Source organism: Paramisgurnus dabryanus, chromosome 1 (genome assembly GCF_030506205.2).
Source record: "Paramisgurnus dabryanus chromosome 1, PD_genome_1.1, whole genome shotgun sequence".
In the NCBI taxonomy this organism is placed as follows: Eukaryota; Metazoa; Chordata; class Actinopteri; order Cypriniformes; family Cobitidae; genus Paramisgurnus; species Paramisgurnus dabryanus.
Genome location: NC_133337.1, coordinates 52,712,123 through 52,729,481, shown reverse-complemented (window position 1 = coordinate 52,729,481; position 17,359 = coordinate 52,712,123). Strand labels below are relative to the sequence as shown.

Here is a 17,359-nt window from a genome sequence, read left to right as displayed (position 1 = left end):
ATGCACACAGGATTTCTCGAAGCGCAGAACACACATTTTGAAATAAGGAACCACACACAATGGGCTACATACATGTTGTGATGAACTTCGCATCGAGCGCCCTCGAAAAAAAAAGAAGTCATCAGCCACCACTGACGTTTAACATTCGAAAATGTATTTTTGTTATACAACAACAGAGCAAACATATAAATGCCATTTCACACGGCCTTAAAAAAAACTGTAACCACTGACTCTTACCTCATCATCACTGTTCCAGCGATTCGACACCTCCGGTCGCTTGCCTTTCACACACACCACCTCCCTCATGTCCTCATAGGATGGTTCTGAAGGTACCATGTCCCAGTATGGCATCTGATACTCCTCAACAATGCCTGCACATACAAAACGCCAATATTAAAACAATGACATCTTATATTTGCACCTTATTGGAAATGCACACAGTCAGGAAAACCCACAACATACCTCCGGTCACACATCGTCTCGCCATCTCCCAAACAATGAGACCGTAGCTGTAAATATCGGCCATTATGTACGCTTGAAATTGGTTCTTATTCAGCGTCTCATCCAGGACCTCTGGTGCCATGTATCGCCGTGTACCCATTCTTGTACTCAGAGGAATGTCCACCTCATTGGTATCACTATGAAATTATAAAATATGTCTGTTAAGACAAAGCAGTGATGTGCAAATCTACATATTAAAGGGACACTCCACTTACACAATAATATTACACAGCGCCTGAAAATAGTCCCCTGCTATTGAAAGTAACCAAGGGGATTATTTTCGGGCAGTGCGTAATATCACTACGCCTGCTGCAGCCATGTTACAGCATCAAAGTCCTTGATTATTACGCCAGAATGAGAGTATAGTTCCTAGCCATATTGGCTTAGAAAATTGCAACTTTTAATTTTACGTCAGTCTTTGTACACGATGTAACTACAGAAGAGTCAAGTTTTAAATAGGAAGAATATCGAAACTCTTTGGCTATTTTTGCGCGATGCTAATGGTCTAATCAGATTCAATGGATTATGCTAAGCTATGCTAAAAGTGGTACAGCCAGCCCCGGAGATCAGCTGAATGGATTCCAAAATGATAAAAATCAAATGTTTAACTCTAGGGGATCTGGAAAATGAGTGTCTCTTTATGTGACTAATCTTGGGTTGTCAGAACGACTGACTGAACTGTATTAATACAGAATATAAAAAATGTGCTGCTTATTGAAATTTACAGTGGTGTATATATAGTGTTATATTAGTCTGTATTTTAGTGAATGTAAAAGCGTTCTCACCTGTTGTATTTAACAGCCAGGCCTAAATCAGCAATGCAGCAGGTACCGTTCTTCTTTATGAGTATGTTTTTGCTCTTTAGGTCTCTGTGAGCGATGGCAGGCTTGCCCTGTGTCCCGTAGATCTCTGTGTGCAGGTGGCACAGGCCGCAGGCTGCCGAATAGGCCAATCTCAGCAGAGCCTGTGTATCCAGGGTTGTCTCTTTCAGATAGTCATAGAGAGAGCCGTTCTCGTGATAGTCTGTGATGAGGAAGAGCTGTGTAAAAGCTCCTGTTCCCTTAATATCCGCAGCGATAAAGCCTGGAAGAAATCAGGAACAACAAGCGTGAATATTAGGTCAGAATTAATAAATGAAATTATATTTTAAACTATATGTTTCCGGATCTCTATCATTGGGAACCTACCAAGTATGTTCTCATGTCTCATGAGCACAGTTTGGTAAATCTCGGTCTCTCTGAACCAACTGGCCTCCTCACGTGTAAAAAACACTTTTACTGCCACCTTTTCTCCTCTCCATCGACCAAGCCACACCTCTCCATACCGCCCCTTGCCAATCTGACGTACCATCTGAATTTGCTTTGCGATTGTGCGCTGGACCTGTCAAGAGAGAAAATTGGATCAGCATGTATTATAACTCGGTGTCTATGCCCATTGCAATTTTTGCAATTCCTCACCAGCAGGGGGAGCCCTGAACCAGAGCCAGTGCTGGATTGACTAATAAGATCTTTGAGGGATTCTCCCACAGGGATAAAGGCCTCATCCTGCTCCAGGTCTCTCTGGTACCGTCTCCTTCCTGTCTGCAGCTTATACCTGATCAAACAACCACACACAGCATTACGTCACCTTCATCACTTTACATAATCTGTTTTACAAAGCTTTAGTTACTTATCATTAACACCTGCATATCGATACATTCAAAAAGAGGTGCTAAATTCAAATTCAATCTAATGTAGATGTGTCATGTCAGTGTGCTGGTTAATAATTAGCAGTCTGAAGTTCACCTTTTATTCATATCAACAGTTGAACATTAGTTAATAAAGTCTCACCTGTAGTAACACACCACGGTTATAGCGACCAGAGTTATGCAGCACACGGTCACTGACACTAGGAAAGCCAGCAAGTGGGCATTCCAGAAAGGAAGATCTGAGACAACGATCACAGCCACTTAAATTAGCAAGGGACGTGAACATAAATGTTATATATACATAAGGCACTCATACAGACGTATATAAACAGTGTGTGCTACTTACTCGGTAAAGGTGGAAGTGTGGGCTGAAGATCTCGGTTACAAAAATCAGTGGAGCAGCACTCAATAGTTCGCCTGGTTTGTGAATTAGGGGAGTCCTGGATATAAAACAGCCATAAGTTGCAGTTCATCACAACTGATCATAAAAAACATTGTCATGCACTTTCTCAGTTTCTCTATGCGAGTGTTACCTTGCACTGAAAGTGGGATCCCTCGTATTTCATGCAGCCTGAAGTGAGGACAGCCTCGCCATGTTCGTCCTCCTCTATGATGGCAAAACACTGGCCGTTTGTCCTGCGTGGACACACAAACACAATTTAAATTACACAATTTAATTGAATAAAGATTAACAGATAGAATAAGCTGTAGGTGTGTGCAGCGTTTACTCACTCGCAGGTGTTGTTTGTTGCATCTTCGGGGCAGTGGCCCGAACAATAGCAGGTAAGGAAACGAGCAGCATCCTCGGGGGCCACAGTGGATCCGTCACCTGACTGGGCTTTCTTTGGATCCGATCCGGGCTTGACCCCAGTACCGTGGAGCACGTAGTCTGGGTTCTGACCACCTAGAAGAGAGAAATATGGGTGTTAATCTAATTTATCTTTTTCAATCATCTATTTTGTTCAAATATCTAGTGGTTTAAGGACTTTAAAGAGCATTCCTTCGTTCTAAACAAGGTTATGAACAGCAATTTTTTGTCTATACAATTTAGGCATTTTTTTCAGACACTTTTATCCAAAAGAAAAACAATACATTGAGTCATCTTAGGGAAGCAATAGTATGACACTCATTAAAGCAAGTGTGTAGTGTAAATACACATAAAAACAGTTTAAAAATGAATAAGTGTTTCACTAGCATCCACAAATGAAATAACACATTTAATTTCAATAAACATTTAGTGAGCACTTCCACTGTCTGCCATTGGTCAGCAAACCGGTACAGGTAGACCTGTCATACTTTAACCAACAAAGCAATGTTTTGATAGCACTACAGACAGAGCCACAATCGAATTCCAAGGTATATTATTCCAAGATAACAACCACCTGAAACTAATAAAATATTTTATATATAAAATATGTCAATCAATATCCAAAGTTTTTAACATACTTATGAGGATAATAGCAATGGAATAAGGGGGGATAATGTACAGACAAACGCGAAATAAGCCCCTTCAGTGTGATAGACCCGCTGTCAGGGCTTATTTCTGTAATAACAACCGGCTGCCTATACATTATCCCTTAACTGCCTGAAACTAATAAACACACAGTAACCCGGAGGCTGCAAATAATTGACAGATGCAGTTTAATATTACACAAAAATTTAATATAAATATGTCTTTTAATAACATATATAAATTAATATTTACATATATATTTTCAAATGATTTAACCAAATAGTGTGTTTGTGACATCTTATTTTAAAAACAAAAGTAAACAGGTTTTCCTTGCGTAAGTCTGCATTTGTTATTAGAATATAAATTATTTCGAATCAATATTTAATGTTCCTTACCTTAGTTATGAGGTAAATAGTTATGTAATAGCAGGGTAATGTACAAGCAGGAGGTTGTTATCGCAAAAAAAGCACCTTCAGTGTGATACAAGTCCCTGATCACAATGTCGGGGCTTATTTATTGCGATAACAACCTGCTGCCTATATCAGTGGTCTCCAACATGGTGCCCCCGGGCCCACACAGAGTCTGTGAGTTACCCATCCAAGGCAGATTCTATTTATAGCCTCAATTTTAATATTAATATTTATTACATTTTTTATATTAGCTTGGCTTCTTTTATGTATTTTAACATTTAAAAAATATATATCTATATAAATCCACAAGTAAAATAAAACAAAACCTTTTTGTTTACATGTTGATTTTGAGTAGACTTATGGGTTGTGTACACCAAAACTTTTACGCCCGCGGCCGGCGCATGTTTTCAATTGTTTCCAATGGAAGCTCGGCGTTTTTCAAATAAGCCAGCAGCTAGCGTTTTTTTTCCGCGCTGAAAACCTGCGCTGAGCGTCGAGAGTTGAAAGAGATTCAACTTGGGGAGAAAAGCTCCGCTCGTCAATGTCAGTTCTCACACGGCCGCCCAATCACAGTGGAGGAAAGGCGGGACATTACCACAGCAACCAACCGGCTCGCAGCTGAAGTATCACAGCTACCAAAGCGCTCAGCTGAAGAAAGCTGGCACTCAGCTGAAAAACAGCTGGCATTCGGCGTCCTCAAGGCGTTTTCAGCCGGGTTTAAAAGTTTTGGTGTGTCCAGCCCCTAAATGTAAAATGTCTAAAAAGCAGCCCTCCAGTTTTTGGTATACATTATCCCTTGCTATACATTATCCCTTACTTATTTAGAGCTGCATTTTATGAAACAATACAAAACAGCACCACCTTTAAAATGCTATGAAAACACACATACACAAAAAAAACACATGGAGACAAGTCTTCACATTCCCCTCAGCCTGTTCTCGATTATGCTGCAGACAATCTAGCGATCTTAGACAAATAAGTGGGAGTCAACACAGACTCCACAAAAGAGATCACTTCAGACTGCGAGTAAAACAGTCATACAATATTTAAAATGGGGACGAAAGACGAGAGACAAAGGCAGACATGCAGATTTCTCAATGCTGTAACCTGATCCGTCTGAGTGCGTAAGTATGTGTCGCAGACAGGCAGGGTGCATACAGCCCCGGGCACAAAGACCTATGTGTTCAGCATTGCTACGGGTGCTTCCTCTTAAAGCCCTGCTGCTCGCTGTGCAGGTCCGGGCAGGCCTTCTGGAAGAATAAACTCCGTCAAAATAAACCCACGTTAAAACAGACGTGCTGCTGTTTAGCGAAACACCACATTCCACGTCTAGGATCCCATTACAAGAGCTGTGCCTCAGACTGGTCCATGTCTGAGATTCCTTAAGGTCTCTGTGACATTTAACATAAACATCAGACAGAGGGCGAGACCTTTCATTTTTATACTCATCTCAAGGCCACATAAGAATAAGAGTTCCTCATTTCCCAAACTAGGTGGGCAATCAGTAGAAATCCAGTGTGTTTAAATGACAAACTTCATCTAGTAGGCAGATCCTACATGGTATCAGCACGATTTTACTGCAGCGACACCTTCAAGCAGATCAGTTGGGGTGGAGACCACTAAACTGATATACAGCCTGATAACCCAGCAGCGAGGAGCCAGGAAGGCAAGAAGCTTTAAACCGCAAGAGCTGATATTAACCAGGGGAAAAACAAAGACTTGGCACATTCATGTCAGAGGGAGTTTTTTGTTTTTTTGAAAGAGCTGTTGGATGGTTTCAATAGACTGCCTAATGCATTGAGCATGTCACAAATCAAATACAGCTTAACTAATGAAAAATTAATCAGGGATGCACCAATTTTTTCAAACAGCCAATAATCTGGAAAGATTATATCCTGGGAATCAAAAAGGGTGGGAAAATGCTTTATAATGTGAAATTATTTTGAATTGGGTGACAATGCCAACAAAGCTTGTGAGCAAATCACTTTTCTACGTGTAATAAGATATATAATATACATTATTGTTTATTATTATTCTTTCATAACTGACTGTTATCTTCAGTGAACTTGAATTTTGTTTGTTTTATCTTCTTTTTTATGCAATTATTAATTTTTTTGGAGAAATTATAAAAATTGTATAGCATTAAATATTTTAATAACATAAAAGCCTTATCAAAAGACAAAAAACTCTACCGTGATACATATCGTTATCATGATATAAAATTAATCCTATCGTGAAATAAAATCTTGGTAATCGAGTATCTGCACAGAAATTTTATATCGGTGCATGCCTATTTTAGCGGTTGACCGATGAAGGCCGATGCACATACCGATATCAAGAAAACAGTATGGTCGATATGAGACCGATAAAACACAAATGTAATAACAATAAATGAGAGACAAACAGAAAATTGCCGAAAAATTAAATTATCATTTGTTATGCATAATATTTATAAATATACCCCTTTAAATACTTAAAACATATTTACAAGACTTAATTAATGTGGTACCGTTTGAATACAATTTTGCTGCACACCAGAGTAGTGTGTGTAACACAACATAACGTTATGATGTCAGACTTTGGCTTTACATCAGATTTTTTTTTTTTTATTAGTCGCATCAGTCAAAAATGCGTTTTGAAGAGGAAAAAACATATGTAAGTTGCACTGGACTATAAGTCGCACTGGACTATATGTTGTGTTTATTTAGAAAATGATTTCACAAAATCCAAGCCCAAGAACAAACATCTAATCTGGAAACGCAAGTAACATTAACAGTTATTTACATGATAAACAATAGCATACGGAAAATACCTGGGAGGCTGAAAAGGCTAAGTTAACAGGACAAGCCAAATCAAGTTCACCAAGCTCCCAAAGTCATTCCACATCACTGAATCCATTGAATTACATAAATACAGGAGCAGCATATAGCGGACTCTCGCGGCTGTAGACGGTAATGGTTTCTCTTGGTTCACATGAATTCATTTTGAAATACAAGTCGCACCTGACTATAAGTCACAGGACCAGCCAAACTTTGAAAAAAGTGCAACTTATAGTCTGGAAAATATGGTAACAGAAAAATGTACTGGCCAATAAAAAGATTTATCGGCCGAAGGGGATATATATATATATATAAGTTGCACTTTTTTCAAAGTTTGGCTGATATATATATATATATATATATATATATATATATATATATATATATATATATATAAATATAAATATAAATATATAATATATATATATAAATAATTACATATTTTTTGTTCCAATATGTGTAACCGACAATCCTATTAATAAAGTGATCCTGCAAAAAAATATTTTGATTGGGATGTGCAATATGACCCATTCCAAAACATCCCTGCCAGGTTTTGTATTTGCCCTGGTTTTCAGATTGGCTCATCTGAAACAAAACTATATAAGTAAAAACATGAAACTCCGCCTGGGAACGAAAGCATTGCTAACAATGCAGATGCTATAATGAGTTGTATTGAGAGAAAAGCTGGAACATGTGACAAACACAATAAGTCAATTTGTAAAACGTCGCTTACACATAATCTTGTCACGAAAGCATTGCGCATTGTGCTCAATGGCCTGGGGGTGAAATAGTAAGAAATGGGATTTGGAGGGAAAGTGAAAGAGCAGATTAAGAACACAAGAGATGGGATTAAAGTGTGTAAATTTGAGGTTAAAGACCTGGTCGGGCGGCACGAGCTGCAATACTGAGCTCTCGAGACTTATCAACAATATCTAGCTTATTGTTTCCCAAACAACATTGCACTCTTGTGTGTCTATATAGCTCTTACACACACACACACACACACACCGAACAGGCTTGTTTTTCCCTCTCGTGGCGTAACCATTTCAGTCAAGCCGTTCCATTCATGTGCCGCGTCCCTGCATGCGATATAAATCTTCTGTTTGTGTCAGGATTCGGTTTTTTGCATTTGAGAAATGTTCTTTTGAAGCCATGAAGGCGTCCCATGGCCCCCTCCATTAGGGTAAAATGTAAAATACATGTCGAAAGCATTTGATCTTACATCTTTGATCACTTCACAGTTTAGTCCAGGCGCCTTTGGTGTCTAACAGGGCCCTGTGCGATAATAGAGGTGGAAACCGGTAACATAAACATCACGGAGGAGTGACAGAGAATAAAACAGAAAATACTTTCTGCTAGTCGAACATTCTCAGGTCTATATCTCTTTGAAACTGCCCACACAAAGCCCTGCTATTTCCCCTTGCTTTAGCTTAGCGAGAAGCCGAAATTACACTTAAGAGTCTGTAAATCTGTTATGTGTTGAGTCCTACACGTCCTAACATCTACAATGAACAGATAAGACCAAGCTTAATTCCCACAACCACAACAGCACCACACAAACAACCACAGGACTCGGGAATGTTATCCGAGCTGAAACACATAAAACAGGTTTCGAGCCAGAAGGGTTACTAAATCAGAGCAGATGCAGCGTGTTGTGCTATCTGCTCTGAAGAACCTCTCAGGCATCGAGTGATTCATTGACAGTATGAAGCCACTCAATACATTTTCCCCTTCCTTCTTTGGCTCGAGGAGAAGGAGCATCAGAGCGTCACCACGCTCCTACATGTGTGCTTGATTCTGGCTCACCGTCACCGTGGAGTCTGAGGTCTGGCAGTACTCAGGCAGTAATGAGGCCTGCTGACCGCATTCTCCCAGCCTGTAGGCAGCTCGACTCACATTTAAGCATCAGCCTCTTAAAGAGACAGGAGCAACCGGCCTCTCTCTGCCTCCATTTTCCACACAGTCACCCCAAATGTGGCGCTCGTGTTCCAAAACTGAAAAGCAGTGGATCCGCAAATAGCACATCCAAATCCAATGTTTCATTTTTATTAAATTATGAATCAATTTCTACAGGGGAACAAACATGGTGGGACAATAAATATTTGCTTGATTACTTCAATTTGTTTTACATTTTTAGCTTTAACATTATGGTGCCAACTATGTTGCTGCTGTAACATGGCTGCTGCAGGTACAATGATTTTACGCAGTGCCCGAAAATAGTCCCTTGGAACTTTCAATAACAGGGGACTATTTTCGGGCACTGCGTAATATCATTGTGCCAGAGATCGTCTGAATGGATTCCAAAACGGGAAAAATCAAATGTTTAACTCAAGTCCTAACCTATATACATTTCTTTGTTCTGCTGAACACAAAGGAAGATATTTTGAGCAATGTTTGTAACAAAACCACTTTTTAAGGACCACTGACTTCCATGGTAATTTTCTTTCCTTCTATGAAAGTCAACAGCTGGGTTTTTTTACCCTTTCAAATTGTGCAATTATTGCGAATTGAAAATATGGCCAATGGAAACACATACATTTCCATTGGCTGTATTTTCAATTCACAATGTCAATTTGCGCAATTACAAGTGTGATGGAAATGGACCCAGTGGTGCACCTGTTCCCTGCTTGATTACAAATATTTTCCTTTGTGTTCAGTCAAATTTATACAGGTTTGTAAGTAATGATGACAGGACTTTCATTTTTGGGTGAACTATCCCTTTAAAGCTGCAACCATCGCCATCCCTGTCTGAAATATAAAACTGCAGGTTACTTTATGTACTTTGCGTGGGTTGAAGTCAAAGTACATCACACTGACATTTCCAATGAAACTTTACCCAACTGCCCAAATTATCAATCGTTATTATAATTATAATCTTAAAATTTTGAATCAGGGTAAGGTAATGAGGCAGTTTTAACACAATTCTTTTATATTTTCTTTACAACATATTTTTGATTATTTTTAGTTAATTTATTTTTTAGTTAATAAGTCACACCATGTTCCTTAAAAAGTTAAGCAGTGTCAAAAGTGGTGGTAGCCGTGTATAAGGCTTTACTGTGATCTTCAGGGTAAACATCTGGGGTTTGACCCTATTAAAGTCGAGAGTGGAACAGGCACCTCTGAGTCATTTTTGAAGGTGTAATGGGAGGTTGGTCATAAGGTGAGAGAGAATATGGGTTCTCAGATCCTAAAAAATGTTGAGTTCACACCTTCATAAATAGTCCAGCTGTTTCTGATTGCTGCAAGGTACAAAAAAAGTGTCAGCAATATTATATAGAAGTCTCCTGTATGATAAGCTATAACTCTGTGAAAGTGCCAAAGTAAAATGCTTTACACAAAGTTCGTAGACAGCAAAGCTTCAAAAACAAAATAAAAAAACAGATCAGTTTCCCTCTGTTCTCTCTGTTGTGGCTATTATTTCAATAGTGCTACAGTGAGACTTAACAGGAAATGATGCAATGAGCCAGCCAAGTCCCAGCGAGGGCGTTTGGATCGCAATCCTATAATCAAGACGCTAGTCAAACTTCTCAGTGCCTGAAGCAGAAACGTAGGAGAGAGTAAATAAAAACACAAAAATCCTTCCAAAATACACTACTGGGTATCCATTAGATATATCAAAATAACACTTGAATCATGCAAGCTTGCAGAGCGAGTACGTCAGAGTTTTGCTCTACTATGTCAGCAGGCATTTGTTTGATTAACACACCAGTTATTCAAAACGTCTGTACAATTTTTCACTTTCTGCGACAAATACACTGAACAATGTGGCTGTAGGGTGCAGGTTGGCAGGAACGATGTGAGCTCTAAGTGGCCATTAACGTGAACCTGCCATTATTATTTATTCACTTTCATCATTTAATAATGATCATTAGAATTATCGCATGTTCCTGGACGGGGGCTCCCATTTCAGGGCGAAATCTTACGACACATAATAATCCTTCACTATTTAAAGACCAGCTTGTTAAAAAATGGAACGAAGAAAGGAAAAAAGAACATGTGGAAAACAACGGCCTGCCTGACACAGACTAATAAAGTTGACTGCCTTTATGAAAGTTAACGCCTAATGGGCTCGGAGACACCTCTAGAGCCAGGCTCCCAACGGCAAGCTGTAAAAGTAAGAGTTCAGAAGGCCTTTTACAGGCCCCTGTGCAGTGCTGCCAAACACATACTCACATTTCTGTAAAAACCGACATGCAATATTCTGTTTTCGTTCGGTGTATATTGCGGTATGGGTGGTAGTTGCGAAGAATTATTATGTAGGGCAATGCATCATCGTGGAAAATAAAAAGCTGTTTTAATATATGCCTTGCTTTTCTCATACAGCTGGTATGACAACTTTAATTCGTCAATCGCACAAAGAGTTTGCAACAAATTCCCTTGTGAAACCAGGGACCTGTAAATCACATTATATGAGATGGGTATAATAGTAGTTTTGATTAAGTGTATACATATTGTAGATTGATATATGTTTACCACGTTATGCAATGTGACTATTGAGGATGTACACATTGCAATGCTCAAACAATATATATTGTGCTGCCCTACACGTCAATGCACAATGGCTCAATACAGTCCTTATTCAAATGCATTACAACACACGGCCTACGAAAACAAGGAAACACAGTCCCGCACATTAACACAGGCCTTTGTACTCGGACAGTAATGATTATTTCCGGACAACGGAGCGCATTCGAGTATTTAGTCAGATACCTGACAGCCAGTGCAATACAGGAAACAGTTAAAGTGTTGGGGAAATGCAGAGCACCAACAATAGACTCAACATGCTTCCTGTAGTAGGATCTGGGCGGCTGGCCCAGCATGGTGCAGAATAGAAAATTAGGGGAGAGAAACAGTAGACACATTTTTGTCACAGATCACTTTTTTTTACTAAAACAAACAGTTTTGATAAAATGTGTTAAACTGCGTTGTGAGTGATAAATTCATTGTGATTCTACTAGAGCTGTCAATCGATTAAAATATTTAATCTAATCTAGATTAATCGCATGATTGTCCTGAGTCAACTTGCGATTAATCGCGAAATAAACGCAAATTTTTATCTTTTCTAAATGTGCCACTTTTCAAGTTTTGATACTCTAGTCAACATGGGTGTCTGTGGACAAATATAGATGCTTTATGCAAATGTATGTTTACACCAGCCGGTTTACATTTTGGACAAAACCATCAGCCATTGTTTTTTTTACATGAATTTTCTTTTCAGAAGACCTTTACTTTCTCCATTTCTGTTCGCTGCTTCATCATTTGTGACCCGTGCTGGCAAATTGAGTCAGAATGAGCAAATTTATTAAAATTATTAAAAAACTTCAAAGCAATGCATGATGTGTTAGAATCTGACAAAACATGACAGAACTACACCTGTTTGAGCTTGACAGTCAACAAAGTTAATTTTAAGAAAAATCCCAAATTACCACAAAAATCACTACATCCATACCTTAAAATCACCGTAAAACTAATATATTTAGCACACACAAAGTCAAAAACAATATCAATATATGTTTTCTTATTGTTTGATTGACATTGAGACAGACAACTTTAAGATCTACTACACATTTATTGTCTAAGGCTGCGTCTCAATTTAAACAACTATGGGCTAAACCAAGGGTCAAACAGAAATTGTGTGTTGTGTTAATCACCCGTTAATAAAATTAGTGGCGTTAAAATGAATTTGCATTTAACGTGTTAAATTTGACAGCCCTAGATTCGACACGAATGTGACTGCAGATTCTGTGAGGGCCTGCAAATTACTTAGTATTTAGCGTAACACCTGTGTGAATTTGCTGTAAATCAAAACCAAAATGACCAAGTTTGGTTGTTATATTTCAGCCTGTTTGGGCTTCCTTAAAGTCGAGTAACTAGAACCTTGTGCTGCCAGTTTTCCTGCGCTATGAAGCCAAATCTCAACCTCACTTTCTCTTCCTGGGGGAAAATTCCACAAAGTTATTTATTAGCAAGAGAGTAAAAGTCAGCGTAAGAGGTCTTGAATGACATTTATCGGAAAAACTTGCCACCATATGCAGTCGGTAGACATTACTTTGTGTCAGACGTGACCTGACCTTAGATCAGCAGTCACAAAAATAAACATAAAAACACGCTCGGCAACATTCATTTGCGGTTCAACGCTCATCTAGTTCTCAAAGGCCCTTTAGTGTCTTTAACAGAAATCTTTGCAATAAACAAGAGTAGTTACCCTTTGTTTTAAAGCCTCTAGTTGACTTAACGTGACTTTTTTCATTGCGAGGAGTGAAACAGAAGCAAGAAGAATATATTTAAAGATGTTTGCTAGGCTAAACTAGATCACAGTGACCACGCCAACTAAAGGCCAAAGTATGGGCCTACAGGAGAATGTAGTATGAAGCCCAGAAGATGCATTGCATTTTGTCGAACGTACATGTCAAATAAACTATACATTGCAAAGCTGTGCGTGCGACCATGCGCGTACGTTCACGTAAAAAACAGACTATACTCCGGGCTTAATAATAAACATAAAACCACTTCAGTGCTGTTGCATTAAACAAAACTAACTTCTGTGATTTCATGAAAACAACCGAAGTTCATATCAGTAAGAAATTCATGTCGTAAAATGCTCTCCCACACAAGATATATGACACGACTGTTTCTTTCCATTTGCAACAAGCTTAACTCTATATGGAGTTAATGGGGTTGTAAGCTTTGACAGACTCATTTAATCTTTGATGTTGAGTGTTATCTTAAAATCTTTTGATCTGTTTCTTTCTAACAGCTATTTGTCTCATTCTTAAAAGCAGGAAAAGGCTCTCTCCTATGGCCTTCCTGTTGCTAAAAATAGACAGAGTTTATGACTTATATCATGAAAAAAATAGAAAGGCATTTTGAAAAATAGGCTAAACTTCAGAGGACTAAATGAAAACAAATGTGAAAAACCATGTGACATCAGCTGGAAACAAACATACTCTAAAGTCAGAACAGAAGTAAACCAAGACTTTACGGTTTTTAAGCAAAATGGGTGGACCATTATTGTTGCAGTGTTCCTGGAAATCTTGTTGACCAAATAAAATATTATGCAACAAATCACTTAAAACCTTGACTCATAGCTTCTTTAAAAAAAGTCCTACTAGTGTCCTTTTTTTTAGGTCAGGCGGCAACTGTAATCTGTGCTTTGTTAAAGTCAATTTTCTTAAAACAAAAATCCAGATAATTTACTCACCACCATGTCATTAAAAAAGTTGATGTCTTTCTTTGTTCAGTCAAGAAGAAATTATGTTTTTTGAGTAAAACATTCCAGGATTTTTCTCATTTTAATGGACTTTAATGGACCCCAACACTTAACAGTTTTAATGCAGTTTAAAATTGCAGTTTCAAAGGACTCTAAACGATCTTAATCGAGGCATAAGGGTCTTATCTAGCGAAACGATTGTCATTTTTGGCAAGAAAAAACTTCTCGTCTTCCTTCATTTCTGTGACGCGCCAGCACGACCTCACGTAATACGTCAAGAGGTCATGGATGACGTATGCAAAACTATGCCCCAGTGTTTTAAAGTGTGGAGAAAGAGGATTGTTCCGACGTTGTTGTATGTGGAATGATACTAATTCATGTCTTTGGGTCAGTTTATTGTTTAAAATGGTCCGCAAATGTGCGTTTCATATATGTAACATGTGACCTTTCCACGTCACAACGCAATTACATGAAATAGCGCTGGCTCGTCACACAGCCGGAGGAAGAAGACAAGTTGTGGATTAAAAGTGCATATTTTTTATTAGACAATCGTTTCACTAGATAAGACCCTTATGTCTCATTTGGGATCATTAAAAGTCCTTTAAAGCTGCGTTGACACTGCAATATTAAACTGCATTAAAACTGTTAAGGTGTTGGGGTCCATTAAAATGAGAAAAATCTTGGAATGTTTTTCTCAAAAACCTTAATTTCTTCTCGACTGAACAAAGAAAGACATCAACATTTTGGATGACATGGTGGTGAGTAAATAATCTGGATTTTTTTCAAGAAATTGACTAATCCTTTAACAACTGACCTTATTAACATATTAGTGCTAATCCAGAACATCATGATGAAAACACAGCATGTCTACACAGAGACACATTTAGCTGTATACGTACAAATTTTATATCCTATTGGTGATTCGTCCAGACGGATCCGGCATTTCATGACCCTGAAACCGCCTTATGTTTTACGGGTCCGAGAGTGGTTAAATCTTGACACACACTTCCCCCTCTTACACGCAAGCACATACAAATTCAAACCAATTCATTGATCACCAATTCATTGTTTTTCTGCATATGTTAAGTCAACGGCCTATTCACACCTCAGCACTAAGATGCGTATTGTCACATTACAAATCACAGAAAGCTCTGGTGAGGATGAATGAACTACCTAACATCTACATGAATTCCACGCTGTGCCATTACATTCTTATACAGCCCTTTATGTGAGAGAGAACCTTCTGCATTTACCTAAAATGGAAACAAACCCTCCATTACTAGCAACCCATAAAGAGAAGATCTGAAATGCATCAAATCAATAAAATTAAATGAAATTTGGATGGATATCCTGGCAGGCGGCGTTTGGTTGCTAATGCATTGCAAATGTGAACAGACAGATTGTAAGCTTTCTGGGCCTGATGGGAATGAAAAGAAAGACCATTACTCGTGCTATGTTTTTAAAGGCCACCATCCATTAAACCAGGCAGCAAGGCTTCTGCAAACACTGGGTATCATCCAAATATGGGCAAATCAGGTTTCATACTCCCTCGGCCTGCTTTGTATTATAAATACTGCTATGTTGCTATTATGCATCCAGATGAAACAAAACAGACGACCCTTTCAGTCATCTCCAGTTTTTACTTTACTCTCTCAAACTAAACAAAACAAAAACACATTTTCGTTTGTGATTTAAAACAGACACCCTGCATCAAACGAGCAGCTACTGCCAAGCCTCTGTTTGGTCCACTGAAGAAGAAACCAATAGCCAAGTGTTGACACTTTAGAATAAAGAAACAGGCTTACCCTCGGCCTGCAGGGAGAGGAGGACACCAGCTCCCAAAATGGCAAGGAAGAAGACAGGGTCACTTTTCATCCTGTTGGCTGAGATGCAGAATCCTGTGGCTGTCGTGGTGGTGCTCTGAGACAACTCAAGTTGCCAATGGCTGTGAGGGCAACAGGGCCGGGTAAGAGAGTGGGACGAAGCTTCAAGACCTCTTTACAGCCTCCTCTAGTTTAAAATCCTGTAATGAAGAGAAGGAATAGTTATTAAATGTTGTAAATCCATCACTGCATCATGACTTACTTCCCTTGCACGGCAGCGGAAATAAACCAAGCAGCCTCTATGGAGAGACCAAAGTGGCTTTCAAATTCCTCTGAGAATCCATCTTAGTGTCGTGACCCCTGACCCCACACCAGAGCAGAACTAGAAAGCTAGCCTTTGAGTCTGGAAGTCAGCTTAAAGAGTGCCCCTTTCGAATGGCCACCGTTGGGTTCTGTCCAGCGTTAATAACATAATGTGTCTCCTCTCTCATAGCTCTAACTTGTCTCTATGCAATAAGTGGCTCCCAATGGCTCTGTGGGACTGGGGGCCTGAATTAACAGCAGCGGTGAGGGGGCTGGTGTCTGTCACATTTTATTTGGCGACGGGGGACAAAGAGGACCGACCTGCGACCTACTTTTCACACTTCCCTGACTCTTGGTAATGGGAAAACAATGCCAGGGCTCCTGTGGTTCAAGACGACCCCTTAAGACAGGCCGGATCCCTCTCTGCACATAGACTTTTTACATAGACATTACGAAAAATGCATCCGGGATTTGTCCGTGATCGTTTGATTTTTGGTTCATTCTGTGCGTGCATTCAAAAATGCCGTTAAGATCCGGTAAAGGCATATGATGTGTTTAAAGTCCTGCACTTGGTAGGTTTTTTTTCTCTGCAGTGTCTGAAGTTTGCTTATTATTCGTTATTTCTCTCTCCAGAAACCATGCCCGTGCATTTTTGTTTATAAGATAAGATTATAAAGGAGCGCATGAATGATCTCAGCTTCAGAGTGGATATTTGACAAGCTCCCTGATCTCTGCTTTATTCCAGTTTGTACACATTTTCATCGTAAATGTTACTGTGCATTTAAAAAAAAGAGCTTAACAATATTTCTTGTTGCGATGACGCGGATTCATTTTTGTTTATAACAAGATATGAGCGCATGACGCGCTGTTCTTTTATGCTGCTGAATGTTCTCCGCTTCAGTGCGGATAGTGAAGAGCTCCCTGATGTCTGCAAACTGGACTGAAGCAGTTATTTCTCGCTGTGAATGTTAGTCTGCATGTAAATCCCTTGCTTTAAAGAGCTGAACCATAACCTCATGTTGCAATGACACGTACATCCTCACTACGGCACATCCCTTACGGCGTTGTTTTTGCGTATTGTTCACACACAACACTTTCCGTGTATCTTACGGCAATGTTACTAGGTCCTCTTTCCGGGAGCGATCCCAGAACA

At 39.2% G+C, this 17,359-nt stretch overlaps 1 protein-coding gene across 3 annotated transcripts in view; it reads right to left on the bottom strand.

The window, feature by feature from the left end:
• bmpr1ab (bone morphogenetic protein receptor, type IAb) overlaps positions 1-17,359 on the bottom strand; it is a 40,024-nt gene that overhangs the window by 2,807 nt on the left and 19,858 nt on the right. For 2 of the 3 annotated variants that reach the window (XM_065270510.2, XM_065270511.2), the window contains 10 exons: positions 15,886-16,103; positions 2,921-3,092; positions 2,722-2,824; positions 2,535-2,628; positions 2,331-2,448; positions 1,959-2,094; positions 1,689-1,881; positions 1,287-1,584; positions 463-638; positions 238-371 (listed from right to left, as the gene is read on the bottom strand). In XM_065270510.2, coding sequence (XP_065126582.1) covers positions 238-371; positions 463-638; positions 1,287-1,584; positions 1,689-1,881; positions 1,959-2,094; positions 2,331-2,448; positions 2,535-2,628; positions 2,722-2,824; positions 2,921-3,092; positions 15,886-15,955 — 1,494 coding nt within the window. In that variant the 5' untranslated portion in view covers positions 15,956-16,103. The remainder of the gene's footprint in view (positions 1-237; positions 372-462; positions 639-1,286; positions 1,585-1,688; positions 1,882-1,958; positions 2,095-2,330; positions 2,449-2,534; positions 2,629-2,721; positions 2,825-2,920; positions 3,093-15,885; positions 16,104-17,359) is intronic. The other variant, XM_065270512.2, reaches the window with a different exon arrangement.